Below are 22082 nucleotides of genomic sequence, written 5' to 3' on the forward strand. Positions count from 1 at the left end.
CTGTGGTTGAGCTCCTCTGAAAAGTTGGTACAAAATCGAGATTTAGCTTTTCAGAACACCTCCCCTCTTGATTTTTAAAACTTGATTTCAGAGGGAGAGAGAGAGCATGTGCTTCTATTGCTGGTTCATTTCCGAAATATCTAACAGGGGTGAGGGAGCCAGGAATTCAATCCAAGTCTCAGCACATGGAAGGCAGGAAGCTAACTTCAGAGCCATCACTGCTGCCTCTCAGGGTCTCCATTAGCAAGAAGCTAGAATACGGAGCTAGAGATGGGATGAAACCGAGGCACTCAGGCTGTGTGGCTTGGGCATCTTAACTGCTAGGCAAACTCACCTTCTTTGCTCATAATGGGAAAGTGTCTCTTGAGAATCGTGTGCTTGCCCTGAGCCCAGTGTTCAACTTTCAGGAGTTTCTCTAGCCAATTTTTCTTTTTCTCCTCCTCCTCCTCTTCTTCTTCTTCTTCTTCTTCTTCTTTTTCTTCTTCTTCTTCTTCTTCTTCTTCTTCAAGATTTGTTTATTTATACGAAATTTATACGAAAGGCAGTGTGTGTGTGTGTGTGTGAGAGAGAGAGAGAGAGAGAGAGGCAGAGACAGAGAGAGATATTTTCCACCTGCTGGTTCACTTCCCAAATAGCCGCAATGACCAGAGCGGGGCTGGTCCGAAGCCAGGAGCCAGGAAGGAAGAAGTACTTGGGAGCAGGGGGTCCAAGGACTTGAGCTATCTTCCACTGCTTTCCCAGTCCATAGCAGAGAGCTGGATAGGAAGTAGAGCAGTGGGGATGCAACCTGGTGTCCATATGGGATGCTGCTAGCAGCTTTTTCCACCATAACTAGCACCCCCCCCCCCTTTAGCCAGTTTTAAAACCTTGAATAACTTGAAATCATCTATGATGGAAATATTCACACCTCGGGAATTGGCATATGCTGCAAATCAGAGCCTTGGCATCCCACCCCTGCCACAAGCAGTTGTTAGAGATTTGTCAGCACCCCGTTACTAAGAAGCCAAATTTGGTGGGCTCTGAGTACAAGAAGGGCTCCCTGGGGGTCGTCCAGGACAGGGTCACTGCGGGTGCAGGGAGGAGCTAGGCTTTGCAAAGTGGCCTAAACTCTCCACTCTGCCCCAGCCGGAGCTGATGGACATTTATCTGCCTACCTACTCCACCCAGGCCAGAAAAGAAGTCTGACCAGCCCATGTGCGAGGAGCACGAAGAGGAGCGCATCAACATCTACTGTCTCAACTGCGAAGTGCCCACCTGCTCCCTGTGCAAGGTGTTCGGCGCACACAAGGATTGTCAGGTGGCTCCACTCACGCACGTGTTCCAGAGGCAGAAGGTAACAGTGCTGCTCTGGCCTCTGCCTAAAATCCTTTGATTGAATATGCTATTCTCAGTGGCTTATAGTTCAGTGTTCTTAGTGTTTTCAGAATCACGCTCTCCGTTAAGAATGCGAGCAGAACTGTGGACTCTCTTTTCACACTAATGCATTCACATACGAAGGTTCGCTTGTGCTGTCAGGAGGTTCACGGGTTTCCCAAGCATCATTGTTACTCCTTAAGGACTGCATGCACCCTAATCTAAGAATGCAGGAGGACAGCCCTATGATGAACCCACAATTGGGGGAGATTGGGAAGTCCCTACGATCCTGAGTCCCTTTTTTCTCTTCACTAGTCTGAGCTCAGTGATGGCATCGCCGTCCTTGTGGGAAGCAATGATCGAGTTCAGGGTGTGATCAGCCAGCTGGAGGACACCTGTAAAACCATTGAGGTAAGTCGAGGGATTCCCAGGAGTCCAAACCAAGCCTGCAATCCTGGGGCTCTGTGGCTTTCTCAGGGCCACACTAGGATTCCTAGTCTGACATTCCTCTCTTCTCTCCTTTCCGATGCGTGTCTGAAACATTCACTGCCTGGCATGAAAAGAGAAGTTTCCAGGAGTCAATGAGGCAGCTTTTACCATAAGTAGCAGGATTGTCATTGCATATGTTTTCCTTTGGTCAAGTGCTTTAGAAGGATTAGCTACAGGAAATAAATTCCCAGCAATGGAAATGAGTGTTGTTGCTGTTACAGCCAACTTTATTGGGGGAGACTCAAAAGATCTTAATATAAGCTAGTCGGTGTTTAGGAAGTCACGTGCAGGTGAGGCGTGCACTGCACATCTGTGTTCTGATAGCAGAGCTGTGAAAGAGCGGCAGGAGCAGACAGATCTGCCTGGCAGTGATTAGGGAATGGGTTAGTAGCAGGGAGCTCATAGAGGCCGAGTTCTGACTGGTTCATCTCTGCCCTGTGCCTGACCCAGTGCCTGGCACATATTAAACACTCAATAAAAACACAGTGAATGAATAGATGAATGGCTGGCTATTTAGAATGGCATCTAAGAATCCTACCGAGGGCTGGTGTTGTGGCATAGTGAGTAAAGCCACTGCCTGCGATGCTGGCATCCCATAAGGGCACTGCTTTGGGTCCTGGCTGTTCCACTTCTGATCCAGCCCCCTGCTAATGGCCTGTAAAAGCAGTGGAGGACAGCCCAAGTGCTTGGGCCCCTACATCCATGTGGGAGATCCAGAAAAGGCTCCTGGTTCCTGGTTATGGCCTGGCCCAGCCCTGGCTGTTGTGGCCATTTGGGGAGTGAACCAGCAGATGGAAGATCTTTCTCTCTCTCTCTCTCTCTGTTAAGTCTGCCTTTAAAATAAATGAAATAAAGCTTTTTTAAAAAATAAAATCCTGGTCGGCGCTGCGACTCAATAGGCTAATCCTCTGCCTGCAGCGCCTGCACCCCGGGTTCTAGTCCCGGTCGGGGCGCCAGATTCTGTCCCAGTTGCTCCTCTTCCAGTCCAGCTCTCTGCTGTGGCCCGGGAGCGCAGTGGAGGATGGACCAAGTCCTTGGGCCCTGCACCCGCATGGGAGACCAGGAGGAAGTACCTGGCTCCTGGCTTAGGATCAGCGCGGTGCGCCGGCTGCAGCGCGCTGGCCGCAGCGGCCACTTCGGGGGTGAACCAACGGAAAAGGAAGACCTTTCTCTCTCTCTCTCTCTCTCTCTCACTGTCTAACTCTGCCTGTCAAAAATAAATAAATAAAAAAAATAAAATCCTAGCAAATATATTTTTATATTATACAAAATTAAAAGCTATTGTGACTGCCATTATGGCATAGTGGGTAAAACCACTGCCTGCATTGCTGGCATCTTGTATGGGTACTAGTTCATGTCTTGCTGCTCCACTTCTAATCCATCTCCCTGCTAATGGTCTGGGCAGGTATCAGAAGATGGCCCAAGTTCTTGGGCTCCTGCCACCCATGTGGGAGACCCAGATGATACTCTTGGCTCCTGGCTTTGAGCTAGCCCAGCCCTGGCCATTATGGTCACCTGGAGAGTGAACCAGAGGATCGAAGATCTCTCCCTCTCTCTGACTTTCAGATAAACATATACATCATTTTTAATTACAAACTATAAATGGGGCTGACATTGTTGCACAGCAGATTAAGCAGCTGCTTGCTATGCCAGCATCCCATATCAGAGTGTCAGTTCAAGTATTGGCCACTCTGCTTCTGAGCCAGCTTCCTGCTAATGTATCTGGGAAGGCAGTGGAGAAAGGTCCAAGTACTTGGGCCCCTGCTACCCATGTGGGAGGCCCAGAAGGATGTCCTGGATCCCGGCTTTGGTCTGGCCCAGCCAGGCTGTTGAAGCCATTTGGGGAGTGAGTTAACTGATAGAAGAGCTCTCACTCTCTCCCTCCCTCTGTCACTCTCTCCCTTCCTCTCTCTCTCCCTCTCTCTCTTCCTCTTTCTCTCCATTCCCACCCCCACCTCATCACTTCGCCTTACAAGTAAATTAATAAATATATTAGAAATGTATATAAACTGTAAGTACTGAAGGCCACATGTGGCATCCTAATGAGGTTTAGCTATGTGGCAGATATCTTTTCAAGAACTGAAGATTCACAGGCTAGTTAGAGCCATACTACGTAGGTGGCAAGTATAAGACACCTGGGTTTGATTCTAGGTCTCTGGTTCTGTAACTCAGAGCAATCTGCTAGAAGTCTTCAGAAAGTTTGTGGAGAATGCATATTATAGAAAAGCTATGCAAGGGTTTCAAAAAGTTTTGCCCCAAAATAAACTTCCTATGAATTCCACTTTTCCACAGTCTGTTTGAAGTGACCTCACACTAACCTCTCCCTGCTGTAAACTTCAGGGCTGTTCTTTTCTTTGGATCACAGGTGTAGAGGACTAAGGTGCTGTATTGCTCAGTTCATGGCACCTTGTCCTCCTCATTGTTACCTGCAAGACCTGTTATTATCCATCCCCACCCCCCACTCCTGTCCTACTCCCCCTAGGTAACCACGGTTGATGTTCTGTTTTGCTGTATTCTCAAAAAAATGGGTATTGTTTTATATGCAAATCTTCTAACTTTATACATGGCCTGCTGGATTTCTCACAGTGCTTCTTACTTTTCTTTAAATGAAGCATTGTGTTTGTAAGATACATTGTATGTCTACAAGTACATCTAGTCTCAGTTTTCTTCTCTGTAAAAATGAGGTAATCATTGTACTCACTTCATAGCATTACTGTGAGGAATTAAACAAGTATAAACAAAATGCTAAGCCCAGTGCCTGACATGTGGTGAGTCCCCAGAGAGTGCTGGCTGTTCTTATTATTTCATCATTATAAAGGCAAGTTCTATTAAAGCCAAAGGCCATTTCCTAGATGACAGCTTCAAGAACTTGGCTGTAATTATCTCATTTTCAATTTACACATGATTAAACTCAATCTCCTTTCTTCTCCACGCTCATATTCCTAAAGAGATCTGTGATGAATCTGGGAACCATTTTTAGAAGGAAAGCTTTCTTTGGGTGATGAGCCCAAAGAGATTCAGAAATGGGCCGCAGGAGCGTCTTTCTTGGAATTCGTTTACAGTAGAGGTCAAGACCATACAATCTGATCACTGAGCCGTGAATCTGCACTGCAGTAGCAGGCTGAGTCTTAGGCGTATAAATAGGAGTGTGTTGCTTGTGGGCGAGTGAGGTCATCTCTATATGCGTCTCTAGTCTGCTGGGGCCTTTCCCAGAGATCTCTGTTGGGAGGAATGGGCTTTTTTTGTCTGGGATGGAGCAGCTGGAAAACACGCCCAGGAGAAAAGCCCTGTGGGTCACAGTGGGGCCTTGTAAATGCAAACAATCCAGGGTCCCTTCCGGCCACATCAAAGGACACTAAGAGGGTAGGGAAAAATGGAACCACAGATTTCTCTTCCTGGAGGTTGTTTGGGGTGCAGTAGGAAGCAGCTGTTCTTAATTCCTCTGAGACAAAGACAAGCAGGAACAGGTGTGAAGTTAGTCCAGCTGATGGGATTTAGTGCGGATACTGAAGATATTCCATTCTTCCTAATAATAACGTTTGTCATACGTGACACCCTTTTATCTACATATTTTCCTAGGTTACTGGAGGAGGTGGGTAACTATTCCCTGCGAACTTTAAGATGAGACTACAAATTGGCATTTTTTTTAATTTTCAGATTTATTTTATTTTTTTGAAAGGCAGAGAGAGAGAGGAAGAGAGACAGACAGACAAATAGACGGTCAGGCTGGCATTGATGGTGTAGTGGGCTAAGCCTCCACCTGCAGCTCCAGCATCCCATATGGGCGCCAGTTCAAGTCCTGGCTGCTCCTCTTCAGACCCAGCTCCCTGCTATGGCTGGGGAAAGCAGTGGAAGGTGGCCTGTGTGGGAGACCCAGAAGAAACTTCTGGCTCCTGGTTTCAGATTTGCCCAGATCTGGCCAATGTGGCCATTTGGGAAGTGAACCAGTGGATAGAAGTTCTGTCTCTCCCTCTGTAACTCTACCTTTCAAATAAATAACATCTTTAAAAAAAAAAAAAAAGGAGAGAGAGAAGGAGAGAGAGAGAGAGCATTCTTCTTCCTGGTTCACAATGGCCAAACGGCCACAAAAACCGGGGCTGACCAGGCCAAAGTCAGCAACAGGGAGACTCCATCTGGGTCCCCATGTGGGTGACAGGGACTTAAGTACTTGGCCATCCTCTGCTGTGTTCCCAGGGGCTTTAGCAGGGAGCTGGATCGGAAGCAGTGCAGCAGGGTCTTGAACCAGCATTGCAGCATCCCAGATGGAGGCTTAACCCACTGCACCATGACGCTGGCCCCAAGGCAGGAGTTTTAATAGTGTTCACCTCCTTTTACTTGCTTATTTTACCTCTTGGATTTTTTTCACAAGGAAATAAGATGAAAAATAATGGCAAACATGTATTTATATATGCTTTTAGGATACATGCATTCACATATAAGAGGGTAGAATGCATATATGTCCCATATATAGCCTCCTCTACATTCATGGTGGAGGAGAGCAGCAGGAGGAGAACACACAAAAAGTTACAAGCAGTGAATAGTGAGACTGCAGGTGATTTTTCAAGGCCTTCTTTATGGACGTGCCTATTCCTATATCTTGTATTTTTATAAAATGAGTCTGAAATTTTGAATAGCCAATAAAATAAAGAATGAATGAATGAATGAATATGACTTGGATAAGTACAGTTCTTTCAGATCAGTTCTGATGGCTCCTCTGGAGAAGGTCTGACTTTATGATTCCTACGTGATGCTATATCCTTGATGCTATAACGCTTATCAGAGTACCTGGGTTTGCGTCCCAGTTCCACTTCCATCCAGCTTCCTGCTAATGTGTATCCTGGAAGGTACCAGATTATGGCTCAACCTGCCACTCACATGGGAAATCTGGAATGAGTTCCAGGTCTGGCTTCAGTCTGGCTCAGCTACTGTTGCAAGCATTTGGGGGAATAAACCAGTAGTTAGAAGGTTGCTCTCCCTCTCTCTTTCAGGTAAATAAATAAAATTTAAATTATAAAACAAAAATGTGCACAATTGCTGTGAATTTACAGTAATGGTGAAGGCTACTCTGAGAATGATTCTAGTGCTAAAAGAAGGAGTAGCATTTTCCCTCTGTGGTGTGAGCTGGAGGCAGGTGAAAGAGATTTGAGTCGGTTTAGTCGTCCTGGCTGAGAGAGGCTCAGCCTCAGACATTCCCTGAGCTCTGGACTGCAAGCTGATGGAGAGTTTCTGAGTCATCCTAGATGAACCTGGCGTGGCCGTACTCCACTTGCCTTCCTGAGTGTGGAGATGCTCAGGGATAGGCTGGGACTGGGAAAGAGAGCTGCTTGTGGGAGTGGAGGTGACCACTCAGGAGCTCTCTGCTGGTGGACAGCCATGCTGGGCTTCCATTCCTCATCCCTAGAAAACGCAACCTCCCTGTTATCATCTTTACCGGTGACACTCACCCTGTGACACTAGACACCTCAGGAGCAGGCTATTAATTCTGGCCCTACCGAAGGCAGGCAAGCAGGCTTAGAAATAAATGATCCCATTGGGCCTGGTGCTGTGGTGTAGCTGGTAAAGCTGCCATCTGCAGTGTTGGCATTCCATTTGGGTCCCTGCACCCACATGGGAAGACCTGGAGGAAGCTCCTGGCTCCTGGCACCAGATCGGCACAGCTCTACCCGTTGCAGCCAATTGGGTAGTAAACCAGTGGATGGAAGACCTCTCCCTCTCTCTCTGTGCCTCTGCCTCTATGTAACTCTTTCTTTCAAATAAATAAATACATCTTAAAAAAAAATGATTCTGTTGTGCAGAAAAACTGCTACAAGTTGAATAATATTTGATGTTGAGCATTTTCAATACCTGAAAAATGCCAGCTTTCATAAAATTTTTCAGTGATTTTGCAATGAGAACAAATCCATTGCGTGGGAGATTTTCAATAAGTTCTTAGAAATGTGCATTATGAAAAAGCTATGTGTAAATTTCAATTTTTTTGCATCAAGATAAACATCTTTGAATTTCACTTCCCCACAACATTTTTAAAGTACCTTTGTGTTTCCGAAACAGTGATTTTATTCCCAAATAGCTTTTTCTCATCTCTGAGACATTATCTATGCAGTTACAAATATGAAGTATGAATCTAATAAGAATAGTTTTAATAAGTGCTTATCAGAATTTTAATGTATGCTTAAAAGAATGTATTTCAGGTTTTTTTCTCTTTTAAAGATTTCTTTATTTATTTGAAAGTCAGAGTTACACAGAGAGAAAGCGAGGCAGAGAGATAGAGATCTTCCATCTGCTGGTTCACTCCCCAGTTGGCAGCTGGAGCCAGGAGCTTCTGGGTCTCCCACATGGGTACAGGGGCCCAAGGACTTGGGCCATCTTCCACTGCTTTCCCGGGCCATAGCAGAGAGCTGGATCAGAAGTAGAGCAGCTGGGACTCAAACTGGTGATCACATGGGACGCGGGCACTGCAGGCGGCAGCTTTACCGGCTACCCTACGCCTTTGGCCCTGCATTTTAGGTTTAAATTTAACTTTGTCACGGTCTGGCATTGGGCAAGTTGCTGAAGCTTCTGCCCCCTCATCCTTATCAATTTTACGATGGGGTTGCTAGCACCTTCTTCATAGTGTGTGGGAACTAACATGGAGTAGGAGGCACAGGCGAGGGCCATCTGTTGTTTCTTCAGGTCATCCTCAGAGTCAGCTGGGATAGCGCCGCTTGTCCTGAGAACAAAAGATCATTTGAACCCTGGAATTAAATGGTCGCAGGAGAAGCCTCTCGGAATTTTGGTTCACTTCAGTGGCCAAGCTGAGCACCTACCTTCACAGGGAAAAGCTGAAAAGCAATGGAACTAGATATTAGCTCTGTTCTTTAACAAAAAGCTTTGTGACGACTGGAGATGTTGGCAGCCCAGGAAGACTGAACCTGTCCCAGGGAAGTGAGAAGTGTACAGACTGTGGCAGACCGGAGTCCATCAAATATCTGCCGCCATGTGGCCCAAGTCATAACACGCGCACCTGAGCCTCAGCCTCAGGGCTTTACTCTAGGTGATTCTAGGTGGTCTGGATTAGCCCAGGAAACACCCACTGCCAACAACCCAATGCCATAACCCAGTTATGACATAGTTTATCCTCTGACCTGGATGATGACATGATGTAGTAGAAAAGACTCTAAGTTTGGGAGACTCAAGACCCATGGACCCCAAATGGAGCACAATGTTAGCCCTGGCTGGTGGGGGGTGGATAGGACCCAGCCTTGTACCTGGAGGACCTTGTTTTTCTAATGTGTCTATTCCCTTTCTTTTTCTTACATTCCTTCCTTCCTTTTTTTTTTTTAAGATTTTTATTATTTATTTGAGAGAGAGTTACAGAGAGAGAGAAAGAGAGAGAGACAGAAAGACAGAGAGACAGAGACAGAAAGAAAGGTCTACCATCAGCTGGTTCACTCCCCAAATGACTCCAACGTCCAGAGCTGAGCTAACCTGAAGCCAGGATTCAGGAGCTTCTTCCAGGTCTCCCACACAGATGCAGAGGCTTAAGCACTGGGACCATCTTCCACTGCTTTCCCAGGGCATAGCAGAGAGCTAGATTGGAAGAGGAGCAGCCAGGACTTGGACCGGCATCCATACAGGATGCCGACGCTGCAGGCAGAGGCTGAGCCCACTATGCCATAGTGTTGGATCTGTGTCTATCCCTTTTGTAGGAACAGCCTAGTTTGCACTGCTGGGATTTCTCTAAGAGCTTGTGATGAAGGGTTGGACTTCACTTCCCTGGAAGGAACTTCCTACTTTAATATAGTTCTCTTTTCAGTATTATTGACCTTTAGCCTACGATTCTTTCTCTTTCAGGAATGTGGGGAGAGGTGGTGGGAGGAACCCTGTTGGCTTGATGAAGGACATTTTGACATACTGTAATTTGAATGAAGCTGCAGCTCTGAGCAACTGTGTCTTGATGAATGCTGGAGGAATGCAGGGGAGATATGAATGGGTCTGGTAGCGCCACAGTTGCTCAGAGACAAGTGTAGGGGCTGAGAGCTAATCTCAGCTCTATTTTAGTCCCAGAGTTGTGCTCCTTATATGGTAAAAACAATGGTCATCATTGTGTTAGGTTTTCCTTGTTGAGACCTGGCCCATGCCCACGCTGAGACCAATGTTGCAGGGCATGTAATGTAATGTAAGTGCTGTAGAGGATTCTAAAGCTGTCCAGGAATGGAGAGAAATGGGAGAGTCTGAAAACCCTCTGAAATATATCCACATCTCCCTGACCTACCTAGAGCCTTGGAACTGTACAGTCAGAAGGGACTATATCAATTATCCAGTTCAATCCCTCACTGTACAGATCTTTTAAAACTGCCTGGAGGTTCAATGGCCTCCCCAACATTGCTTACCTAAGTTTTTGTTTTCTTTTGAGCACTGAATGAAGCAGTGGTTTGGGGTATCCACATAAATCCTTATTTCTTTGGGACAGAACAAAACAGAAGTTTTGGATTGAGGACTGAATATTTCTAGATGGACATTGTGTTTATTCACTCATTTGATCAATCCTGCAAACCCTGTTTCTCAGGTGTGTGTCATGGACCATTCTCTGGATACATACTGGTCGAGAAATAGTGAGCTAGATGTGAAAAGTTTGTGTTCTGGGGATGTTTTTATCCTAGAAGAGGGGATAGACAATGAAACAAATAAAAAACAGAAAATTTCAGAGTAATAAATGCCTGGGAGAAAAGTGAGTCAACAAAACTCTGACTACTAAAAACAGTGGTATCCTGGTTTTTTGTGTGGTACACTGTCTGCTCTTTTAGTATAAAATCGTCTGTTTCTCCCATGGAACACTTCTCTTTGCAGTTGCATATCTTGTTTTATCTTATTGCTACTAAAATATAAAGATGGCTGAAAATTATTAAAATGTCAATTTTTCATATTTCTATGAAGGCTAGAGATAAACAATGATTTTATGTCAATATTACAGATGTCCCACCTCCAAAGAAACATTAAAAGGACTACTTGTTTCTTTCTTGTTTTTACCTTGATTAGAAACAAATACGTCATCTGTCATCATCTTCCCATTTCATTACAGGTAGATGTATTCGTTAGCTTTTCATGACCTTAACAAAATAACTGAGAGGAGCTACTTAGGAAGTTTATTTCAGCCTATAATTTCAGAGGTTCACAGTCGAAGATTGGGTGGCACCATTAGGCATTTGATGAGGCCAGATGATGGAGGGATAATCACATAATGAGTTGGGAAGCAGTGACAGAAACTAGGATGAACTGAGCTTAAATAGCCAACCCTCTCACAAGAGCTACTTTCCAATGGCGAGCTCCCAATAGCCTAAGTCTTCCCACTGGGCCTACCTTCTAGATGCTGAATTAGATGAAGTCTCCATCCTTAGTCCATTCATTGTTAACACAGGACTTTGAGAACCAAGCCACATTGCACGAGCCTCTAGGGGACACCTGAACTATTATTCAAACCGTAACTGCTGGGATGAATTTCATTTTTGTTAAAATATGGCAAAAATCTTTCATTAATTTGGTTTTCCTATGAAGCCAATAAATAACTATCCTGGTAGACCCAGAAGGCAGGCCATGGTCCAGCTGGGACCTGTGCATCACAAGATGCCTGGAGCGTTTGTGATGGGGGCTGCTTCACTCCTGAGCACATTCAGACAGGTGCATGAACACAGCATGGAACCACAGACATCAAAGGGAAGAAAGCGGAGAATGTTTTAAAAAGTAAAATTGAAAGTTCCGAAAGTGTATATATTAATTCAATTATTCTCTAGAGAAGTGGGAGGGGGTATAGGTGGTATACAGCATAGAGTTGGGTTTAAATATACATCTTTCTACTCAAATAAAGGAAAAAGTATGCTAAATGCAGAGAGAAATCTTTGATGTCAGAAAATTTTTGTGGAGAAGAAATAAACATGGCTGTTATCATGCTTTTACAGGTAACAATCATCCTTTAAAGTGTGTTTTCTGCAGGCATGTTGATAATGCAGAGATGCACGGTTTTTTCCCATTGCACTTTTCAGGTTATTAGGAACTCGCTGTTCAAAGTGTAATGAGTTCACATTTACAAAGGCTCAGCCCATAGTGAATTTAGTCAAACTAATCACTCTCAGTAGCTAGGTGGCCTCTGAGAACATTTTGTTTTCAAAGGACAGACCTGTTCCCTGATAAGTTTGGAAGGCGAATTGATAACCTGAGGCTTTATTGGTCTCTGACTTTCACAGCACCTTGATGGTCTTGTTGTGAAGAAAGATGAAGGGTGTCTAACTTAGTCTCATGTGTTGGTTCAGCCTCAGAGTCGGAAAAAATGGGAGACTTTCAAATTTCTCAGTGTATTTAGCATATAAACCCAATATTAGCCTACTCTGAATATTGTAAGTTAATTTCTAGAAGTTTATAAGCCTCAATTTCATAATTCCAAGTACAACACATGTTTTTCCACATTCCTGAAACAGAACTGTCTAATTCTGGCCATGTCTTGCACAGAATTATATTATTAAAGGCAAATGGAGCAAGAAAAAAAGTGGCTTTTTTCCTGTTCAAAATTAGAAAATACAATAATTACATACATGTTATGTTGTCACTTTCGACGAATTTTATACTTTTTTTTTTTTTTTTTGACAAGCATGTTAGACAGAGACAGAGAGAAAGGTCTTCCTTTTTCTGTTGGTTCACCCCTCAAGTGGCCGCTACGACAGGTGCGTTGCGGCCAGCACACCACGCTGATCCGAAGCCAGGAGCCAGGTGCCCTCCCCAGTCTCCCATGTGGGTGCAGGACCCAAGCACCTGGGCCATCCTCCACTGTACTCCTGGGCCACAGCAGTGTGCTGGACTGGAAGAGGGGCAATCGGGACAGAACCGGCACCCCAACTGGGACTAGAACCCGGGGTGCTGGCGCCACAGACGGAGGGTTAGCCTATTGAGCCGTGCCACCGGCCGATTTTTATACTTTTTATTCTCTTAAACACTGAGAAATCATGGCAGGCTTTTGGAATTTATAATGCTTGGTATGTAATCAACACTAGGATTTTGTTGAAGGAATTAACTAATTAATGTAATTCTTAAACTACTTGAAGTTACCTGCCTTTAAAAGCCTACCTTCAGCAGAGTGGGGCTTATTAAAAGGCATATGTATTCAGTTCATAAGTACTTTGTTTCATGTCTCTTTTTAAAGTTACTTAAAAGTATGGGCACATCTGGGTGTGCTGTGAGTAGCAGTGGCCCGGAAGTCGAAGCCCTGGACTCTAAGGCAGGCACCAGCAATGAGCGGTAGAAAGGCCTTTAGAAAGCGGCTGCTCTGCTGTGTTTGGGGTTTCCGCTTCGTGAACTGGTTGACCTGAGCAGGTTACTTTTAAGATTCAAGGCAATTTCAAAATTCCACAACTGAATCATTCAAATGAATACATTTGCGACTAGATTTAACAAACATCGGTACAGTGCTTACTGAATTCCAGAAAATATTATAAGTGCTTTACAAAGTATGTAGGGAAATAATAATTATAACAAAGCACAGACCATGCATGGGGTAGCACTTTTTATTCTGTAAAGTATGAGTAAATAAGACTTGCTATTAAAATTATAATAATTTGATTAAAACTCAGTATAGTAAAAATCATCAAAAGACTAGAACAGGAATAAAATGGTAGTTATAACTGAAAATAATATAGGAATAAAAGTAGTTATTTCGTGTAAATCACTAAATGACATTTATATAGCCCAGATGAGTGATCTAATCTTTTTTTAACTTTTATTTAATAAATATAAATTTCCAAAGTACAGCTTTTGGATTACAATGGCTCCCCCCCCCATAACTTCCCTCCCACCTGCAACCTTCCCATCTCCTGCTCTCTCTCCCATTCCATTCACATCAAGATTCATTTTCAATTATCTTTATATACAGAAGATTGATTTAGTATATATTAAGTAAAGATTTCAATAGTTTGCACCCACACAGAAACACAAAGTGTACAATACTGTTTGAGTACTAATTATAGCATTAATTTACATGTACAACACATTAAGGAGAGAGATCCTAATGGGGAGTAAGTGCACAGTGACTCCTGTTGTTGACTTAACAAATTGACACTCTTGTTTATGGCATCAGTAATCACCCTAGGCTCTTGTCATGAGCTGCCAAAGCTATGGAAGCCTTTTGAGTTCACCAACTCCAATCTTATTTAGACAAGGTCACAGTCAAAGTGGAAGTGAGTGATCTAATCTTTATTTGATCTGAGAGAATATACTAAATATACACTACTTCACTTCAATCTCATTGTAAATGTTTGGCTTTCATAAACTTGGATATTCTCACACATATGAAATCACATAAAAGGAAAACTATAAATGAATGCATCCTACCATCATCACATCTTAATGTAAGTCTTAAATGCTTCATTTTAGAATAAGCCAGAAGCCATCACATATTCCTAGTAAGCCATATAGGGCTTCTAAATAGCAGAGAGACATAGTTCAGGTTTAGTGGACAAATGGTACTTGTAAGCTTAACGCAGAAGAAAATAAAGCAAAAGCAAGTTTGACTGGAAAGCTACTTACAGGCTTCAGTTCCTAGGCCAAATCTCAAGCTAAAAGGATGGAAATTTGGCAAGTCCAGCAATGTCCACGCCTTGACGTGCTGCAAGGCCCTTGTCCTTCTATACTGACAACCGCTGAGACTCCAGACATTTTCCTCCCCTGCCTCCACCTCTACTCATACTCGTCCCTTGAAGCCAAACTTCCGCTAAGCTTTCCCTGAGCTAACACCCATGTTTCCACTGAAAATGTTCCCTACTCACACAAAGCACTTATTAAGGTCTCACCTTGTGGCTTCTATAAATTCTGGCATATTTGCATTAGTCAAGCTACTGTAACATATTGTATCACTCATCAATAGTCTTTATCAATCAGTGAACTATGAGCTCCTTGCAAATAGAAACTATGTTTAACCCATTTTTGTATCCTAGTTTCTCAGTTTTGCACAGTACATAAAATTGGTGAATTATTTATTAAGTGAATGAATGGATGACAACAGTAACTCGTATTTTCTATTTAAATTATTTGAACCATTGAATCACCTGTATGCATTACAATTTGGTTAGGAACTGTGATGAGAAGTAGTTGTGTTCCAAGGAAGGCAGGGCAGTGAGTCCTATGTTTCTTGTACTTTTGTGTATGGAGTATCTTCACAATCAACAGTCTGGTTTAGATCTTGTGTATGGAGTATCTTCACAATCAACAGTCTGGTTTAGATCTTCTTCCCCTGCTCCACCACTCTGAGAATAGTAGAGGAATTGGAGAGAAATGAATCATAATTTTAAAAAATCTAGTCAATAGGTATTTACTGAATGTCTACTATCCAAGGTGGTTTGTGTTCTAGGCAGACCCAGATTCTATTTTCAAGGAGACTGTGGTTTAGAAATTCCAGAAAGTAATGTAAGGGAAGAAAGTCATACACAACACCAAAGAGATTAATATTTACTAAAACAAAAGAACATGTGTTAGGGTTGTACAGAGATCAGAGATGTCTGAGATAAATTAACTAGAGTCCCAAGAAGATCCACATTGGGCAGGAGAGCCAGGCTGAATCATTATAGCTCCCAATCTGCTCTCATCTGTAAGGGTCCTGGACCCAGAGATAGGCCCAGGGAGATTGGCAAACATACATACACATCCCACACTCAAAAAAAAAAAAAAAATACAACCTGCAGTTTACATAATCCAAATGTACTAGTTGAATAAAAGTAGCCCTAATTTCTAAGGCATTCTCCATTTATAATAACAAGAAGATTGACGGGACCACCATTGTGGGGTAGCAGGTTAAGCTGCTGCCTGGATGCTGACATTCCATGTGGGTGCCTGTTCAAGTCCCTGCTGCTCCACCTCTGATCTAGCTCCCTTCTGGTGTGCCTGGGAAAACAGTGGAGGATGGCCAAACTTCTTGAGCCTCTGTAACCTCTTAAGAGAGTCAGATGAAGCTTCAGGCTTCTGGCTTCAGCCTGACCCAGCCCCGCAGTTGCAGCCATCTGGGAAGGAAGATCAATCTCTCTCTCTCTCTCTCCCTCCCTCCCTCCCTCTCCCTCTCCCTCTCCCTCTCCCTCTCCCTCTCCCTCTCCCTCTCCCGCTCCCTCTCCCTCTCCCCCTTGCCCCCTCCCTTGTAACTCTATCATTCAAATAAATAAATATTTTTAAGATTTATTTATTTGAAAGTCAGAGTTACACAGAGAGAAGAGAAGCAGAGAGAGAGAGAGAGAGAGAGAGGTCTTCCATCCACAGGTTCACTCCTCAATTGGCAGCAATGGCCAGAGCTGAGCCAATCCAAAGCCAGAAGCCAGGAGCTTCTTCGGGTCTCCCACACGGGTGCAGAGGCCCAACGACTTGGGCCATCTTCTACTGCTTTCCCAGGCCACAGCAGAGAGCTGGATCGAAAGTGGAGCAGCCGAGGTTGGAACCAGCACCCATATGGGATGCCAGCACTGTAGGCAGCAGCTTCACTTGCTACGCCACAGCACCAGCCCCCTAAGTAAATCTTTTGGAAAAAAGAAAACCAAAAAGATTGAATAATCATTGACTCACTTAGGTAATTTGATAGATTTTGAGTGTGTCTTAATATAAAATTTGATAAAAATGGGATTTTTTTTTAAAGCATCAACACAGGGAGTATCTACACCTAAGGGGGCAGCTTAAAGGAAAAGGAAAAATAGCCTACATAATTAAATATTCTTGTCTCCCAAAATGTCAAGGTGATTTCTCCAAATGAATTTTCTTTCAAATAGTTTCTAACACCAACTAACCCAACAGGAATGTTGCCGAAAACAGAAGCAGGAGCTTTGTGAGAAGTTTGACTACCTGTACGGCATCTTGGAGGAAAGGAAGAATGAAATGACACAAGTCATTACCCGGACCCAAGAAGAGAAACTGGAACACGTCCGTTCTCTGATCAAAAAGTATTCTGATCACTTGGAGAATGTATCAAAGTTGGTTGAATCAGGCATCCAGTTCATGGACGAGCCCGAAATGGCAGTGTTTTTGCAGGTAAGTCTTTTTTTCTGGTACCAAAGAACAACTCCAAAAGGTGGATCCTGGTAAACTAAGTTATTATCACATTTTCACTCTTTTATATACATTTTGCCTGTGTTATCAACAAAAGTTTTAACCCCCTATATGCTCTTATCTTCATCTATTCAAACAGTTCAATTATCATTTGTGTTAAATATAAGAACGTTCTGTTATAAAACGCTATGACTTATGACATTAGAAACTAAGTTATGAGATTCTCAGAGTCTGCATAATAAGAATTAAGTCTCACAAATGTCTTCAACAAAAAGAATTATGTAAACATATCTTTTGTTTGCTTTCACAGAATGCCAAAACTCTGTTACAAAAGTAAGTGATTTGTATTTTAAAGACAAATGCATAGTTTTTTAAACCTAAGATTATCAAATTTTAAACAATGATATGTTTAAAATTTGTCTTCATTGTAGAATTTCTGAAGCATCAAAGGCATTTCAGATGGAGAAAATAGAACATGGTTATGAGAACATGAACCACTTCACAGTCAACCTCGATAGAGAAGAAAAAGTAATACGTGACATTGATTTTTACAGAGGTGTGTTCGTCATTCTTCTGACCATTTGACCAAAATTGCAGGTGTATAAACACTGCAAAGAATTGGGTGGGAAGAAAAGGGGTGGGATTCAGAAACACCACTGGAATGGATGTCACTAACTTTACAGGGATCATAATCTCTTCTTCATTACAATATCATATAGTTTGTTGACAGAGTTTATTCAGCTTTGGATTCCATACGCCTATTTTAATGACATTATCAGACCTTTGACACTGGATAGTGAAATACATAATAATTGGTGGTGATGATGATAGCTCAGCTTCAACACTACTCGAAGTGTTAGCCACCATGATGTAAAGTGTCATTAGCAACAAGGTTAAGGATGAGATAAAAACAAAATGTAGAAAACACCTGGGCTACATATGGTTGCATATTAGCTTGTTCAAATTTCAGAGAACGAGAAACATGTCATAAAATAAGTCAGAACCTAGGAATCTGGAAATAAAACTGGGTCTGTGTTATTGGATGGATCTCATGAGCTATAACTGCATCCCTAAATGTATCTCTTACCCTTGGACCCAGAAATCCCACTCCTAGAATTTCATCCTTATGAAATAATTGAAAAGAGGAAAATAGCCTTGGAGTTGACCCAAACTTTGATTATCTTGCCTCATTCTAGCTCATCTAGATCATGACACTCCTTGGCTAAACCACTTGTCATACCATGCACCTGCACCAGAATCCACAGATATCATTTTCAAAACAAATTATCTGGGATCAGTCTCTTTAAAAATTACTTAATATTGTCTGTCCTTAATGTTGCCTGAAGGAATATTAAGATCAATGGTTTGGGGAAAGAACCATGACATTATTTGCAGCAAAAAGTGAGTATATACAGTGAACAAAGGAGATAAGAAGCTAAAATGGTGTGTGTGCATGCGTGTATCTTCTGAGATAGGGAAGATAGGTACATTTCCATTTGACAGAGACAGATGAGTAACAATCCCAGCCCTGCAGGAGCTTGCAGATGTGGCAGACTCTGACAGAAGTGTGAACAGGCTCTGAAGGGTGAGGGTATGATGCACAGTAGGGGTGAAGACTTTGTGCTACAGAGGACAGGAAGAGTGATAGTGGTGGTTCCTGCACATTTGTCCTGCTCTTGCTGAACCAGAAACAAGCAACACCCTAGCATGACACTCTTGGGCCCTTCTCAAGTATCTATGGGAAAGAACTTCCCTAGTTCTGATCATAACATGAGCAAGAAGTACTGGCCATTGACGGTTTGAGGATGCAGTGGTAGTTGTAACAATTTTTAAAATAACTTACCTTACCAGAAGATGAAGATGAAGAAGAAGAAGGAGAAGGAGAAATAGAAGAGGGAGAAGAAGGAGGCGAGGAAGTATTAGAAGTGGAAGAGGTGGGAAGTATTCAAATAGAGTCATCTGGAGAAGATGAAAGTCCAGGAAAAGGCATGGTGCCCCTTCAGTCGGTCTCGGAGGTCCAGGCTACCCCGGAAGCAGCACTTCCAGTCTCCTCTCCAGAACCACCTGCAGCCCTGCTCCCTGCTGTGGATGCCCCTGCAACACAGGTAACCATTCAGCAGTCGCTTCCTGGAGGACATGCAGGATGCCTCTTTGCTGTACAGCCAGAAAGATCTTTTCTATCTTAAGAAAAAGACCACTAAATGCTAGACATTTATATGTGGCAGACAAATGATATCAGAACAGTCACACTGTCAGAAAGAAAAGTCTTCTAGGTTATTCAACAGGTTCGTTGTTGTGATAGCTGGTTGGCAAGGTTTAATTTATTACCACTTTCCCAGCAATAACACCTTCAACTCGGAATCAGTCTTTGAGAAGTGTGTGTCTGTGTGTGGGACAAGATAATTTATAGACAGTCAACACCATGGTGATTGGGTCTACTTTTTTGCTTTGTGAATGCAGATATAGGGTATAATGTGAGTAATCATGTAAGAAATAAAAGTGAGTATACCTTCAGGGCTTTGGATTTCCCATAGATAATAGAGGAAGTAAATGGAAAAAACGCACTAGTTTATGTCCCTGTTGCTTACCCTGAAATAAAATCATATCTTTCCTTCACTGGGCAAGTAAATTAAGCTTGGTTACTTGTGTATCTATCATTTGATGAGCTTGTTTATTGACAGAATTGTTTAAAGCTTATCTTAGGAAATTAGGCCAACCCAGACACTGCACTTGGTCTGCTAATTTTATGTTACCAAGAGGTCACTGTCCTCTCCAAACCCTTATGCTGATTCCATGACACTTCAGCAGACAGGAACCAGCCTGTGACATTGTAGGCAATTCATACTCATTAAAGAGGAGGTTTTGCAAGGTTTTTGCACTTGCTTTCACAGTGGATTGGAATTATCTGTAGAAAGAGAACCCCAGAAGGGAAACTAAGAGGTGGAATTATAGTCAATGGTCTGTTTCTCAGAAAATCAGACTAAACTAGTGTTTATGGTTCCTAGAATCTTGAAATTCCAGGTATGCCAGCTGCTCTGACATTGAAAAAACAGTATTAACTAAATAAGAGTTGGATTTGATCAATGAGATCAAGTTTTGGTTTTTATAAAGAGGTTTTGGAGTCCCACATATAATACCAAAAATTAACAGGTCAATAACTTGAATCTTTTCCCATATCTGATATTTTAAAAGCAACTTTCACTCAAGGCTTCTGCTTTCTACCTGCTTGGGATACCATTTGGTGAAAGACAAGCACAGAAGTTAATGGGGTGATTCCATGTGCCATACTGCCAGACAGGGAGTGCTATTTTCAGCATTCTGCCTTTAGCACTCCTAGAGTGTGGGATGAATGTACAAGACAACCATTGAGTTAGGCACTACACACAAAGAGCTCAGTGTTCAAACCCAAAGAGGACTAAAATCGACTGCCTTTTCTTCTTCTTCCTTTTTTGTTTTGTTTGTTTTTTTACTTTTGAATTCATCTGTGTCCTGATTAAGGGGGAGGTGGTGCCCACTGGCTCCCAGCAGACCACAGAGTCTGAAACACCACTCCCTGCAGCAGCAGCAACTGCGGATCCCTTGTTGTACCCTAGTTGGTATAAAGGCCAAACCCGGAAAGCCATCACCAATCCACCTTGCACCCAAGGGAGCGAAGGTCTGGGACAAATAGGGGCTCCGGGTTCTGAGGATTCGAATGTGCAGAAGGCAGAAGTGGCAGGAGCTGCAGCCATTGAGAGGGCAGCAGTGAGTGGTAAGGAAACTAGTTCACCTGCAGCTACTTCTCAGGTTAGTGTTGATGCTCTTGTGTCTGAATGCTTTCCCATGCCTTCTGGGGTCCCGCTCGAATAGGCCTCCGCAAGAAAGAAGGGCTTTCAAAGGGGAGGGAGGGAGAACCCAAGGTCTTGGGGAAAATACAGATACAACTCATCCCCCCATTGTTAGCTTTTGTTTAAAGCACTATATGAAAGAAATAAAGTGTTGACTCCACTCTGCCCACGTGTGGTGATCTCACTCACACCTGGCTTCCCAGGGAAGGGGGCACAAATGAGCCCAGCCCCGGCATGCCCTGGAAAGCTGCTTTGTCTGCGGTGACTGCCTGTGCCCTTGGGTTCCCTGCGACAGCCACTTGCTCTTGCTCAGCCTTTCCTCTGTCCTCCTTGGGCTTCCAAAGACTAATGACCTGTTTTTCCCAGCAACCCCTAGGAGCACACTAGACTTAGTTTTCAATCTCTGGCCAATAACCACTGATTCATGGATTCTGAGAGTATGTTGGCTGTGGTTAAACAAAGATCGTCTTGGCTTGACTAAATCCGTGCTGCCTAAGCTTGTGCTCCTGGGAGCAGAAAAGCACAGGGTTTCCACCACTGGAAGTTTTAAGGGACTCTTGATACCTTTTGTTGTTGCTGTAATGAAAACTTGAAGTTATGTCTTTTCCTAACTCTTGGTTAGATGTTTGCATGTCTTAAAGAATCCATAGAAGAAATGCTTTACGGTTTCTTCACAAGGAAGAGTGTTCATGGCTACTTCATACTCATGAGTTTTCTTAAATGTTGTGTTGGGTGTGAGTCTTGCCCAGGCAAGAGACTGTGTTCAAGAAGTGTTCTCTAGTTCTGTTCTTCTGGGTCATCAGGTGACTATGAAAAACAAACAACATTCCTCCAAAAATCAGAAAATGACTTTTTATCTTAACAATATCTACTCAAAGAGACCTCAATTTTATGAAGGAATAAAGAAAATAAATTTGGGGAATTAAAAGTAGCATGCTTTTGTGCCAGGCATTTGTCTCACAGATGAAAAATGGCAAAAATTAATATTTGGTGTGAGAAAAACCTTTTTGAGGTAGTTTTAGATTTACAAAAGGAGTAGGTTTTGATTATTTCTAAAGAGGTTACAGGAATTCTTAGATATCTGATGGAAGCTGAGAAAGGAGGAGCTGGTCTCTGAAAATGGTTGTGCAGCGCCCTTGGAGGAGCGTTTAGGAGGGCTCCAATCCCAAATGCAAAGTCCATCTCAATAATGTTGAAAACGTTATTTGTGATCATGTCAGTGAAGCTTTCTTCTTGTTTTCTCACAGGAGTTAGCAATCTGCCTAGTGCTTTTGGCTTTTCTCATACTTCACTACATCTGGAGTCAGATTCAGAGCTTGATTTTTACTTTAATGGGTAGGAAATATTTTCTTTTCCCTTGACTAACATCTCATG

At 43.1% G+C, this 22082-nt stretch overlaps 1 protein-coding gene across 14 annotated transcripts in view; it reads left to right on the forward strand.

Annotated features, from left to right (window-relative positions):
- TRIM55 (tripartite motif containing 55) overlaps positions 1–22082 on the forward strand; it is a 51328-nt gene that overhangs the window by 7576 nt on the left and 21670 nt on the right. For 4 of the 14 annotated variants that reach the window (XR_016236490.1, XM_002710444.6, XM_070075105.2 and 1 more), the window contains exons 3-9: positions 1168–1333; positions 1669–1764; positions 16630–16863; positions 17192–17214; positions 17313–17437; positions 18733–18986; positions 20380–20667. Coding sequence is in view for 12 of the 14 variants with exons in the window: in XM_002710444.6 (XP_002710490.1) it covers positions 1168–1333; positions 1669–1764; positions 16630–16863; positions 17192–17214; positions 17313–17437; positions 18733–18986; positions 20380–20667 (1186 nt within the window). In the remaining 2 variants the exon portion in view is untranslated. Of the gene's footprint in view, positions 1–1167; positions 1334–1668; positions 1765–16629; positions 16864–17191; positions 17215–17312; positions 17438–18732; positions 18987–20379; positions 20668–21955; positions 22044–22082 lie in introns of all 14 variants that reach the window. The other 10 variants (XM_089336290.1, XM_008255586.5, XM_089336288.1 and 7 more) reach the window with 3 other exon arrangements.

Source organism: Oryctolagus cuniculus, chromosome 6, assembly GCF_051225735.1.
Source record: "Oryctolagus cuniculus isolate XC-2025 breed Fujian yellow rabbit chromosome 6, ASM5122573v1, whole genome shotgun sequence".
Classification (NCBI taxonomy): domain Eukaryota; kingdom Metazoa; phylum Chordata; class Mammalia; order Lagomorpha; family Leporidae; genus Oryctolagus; species Oryctolagus cuniculus.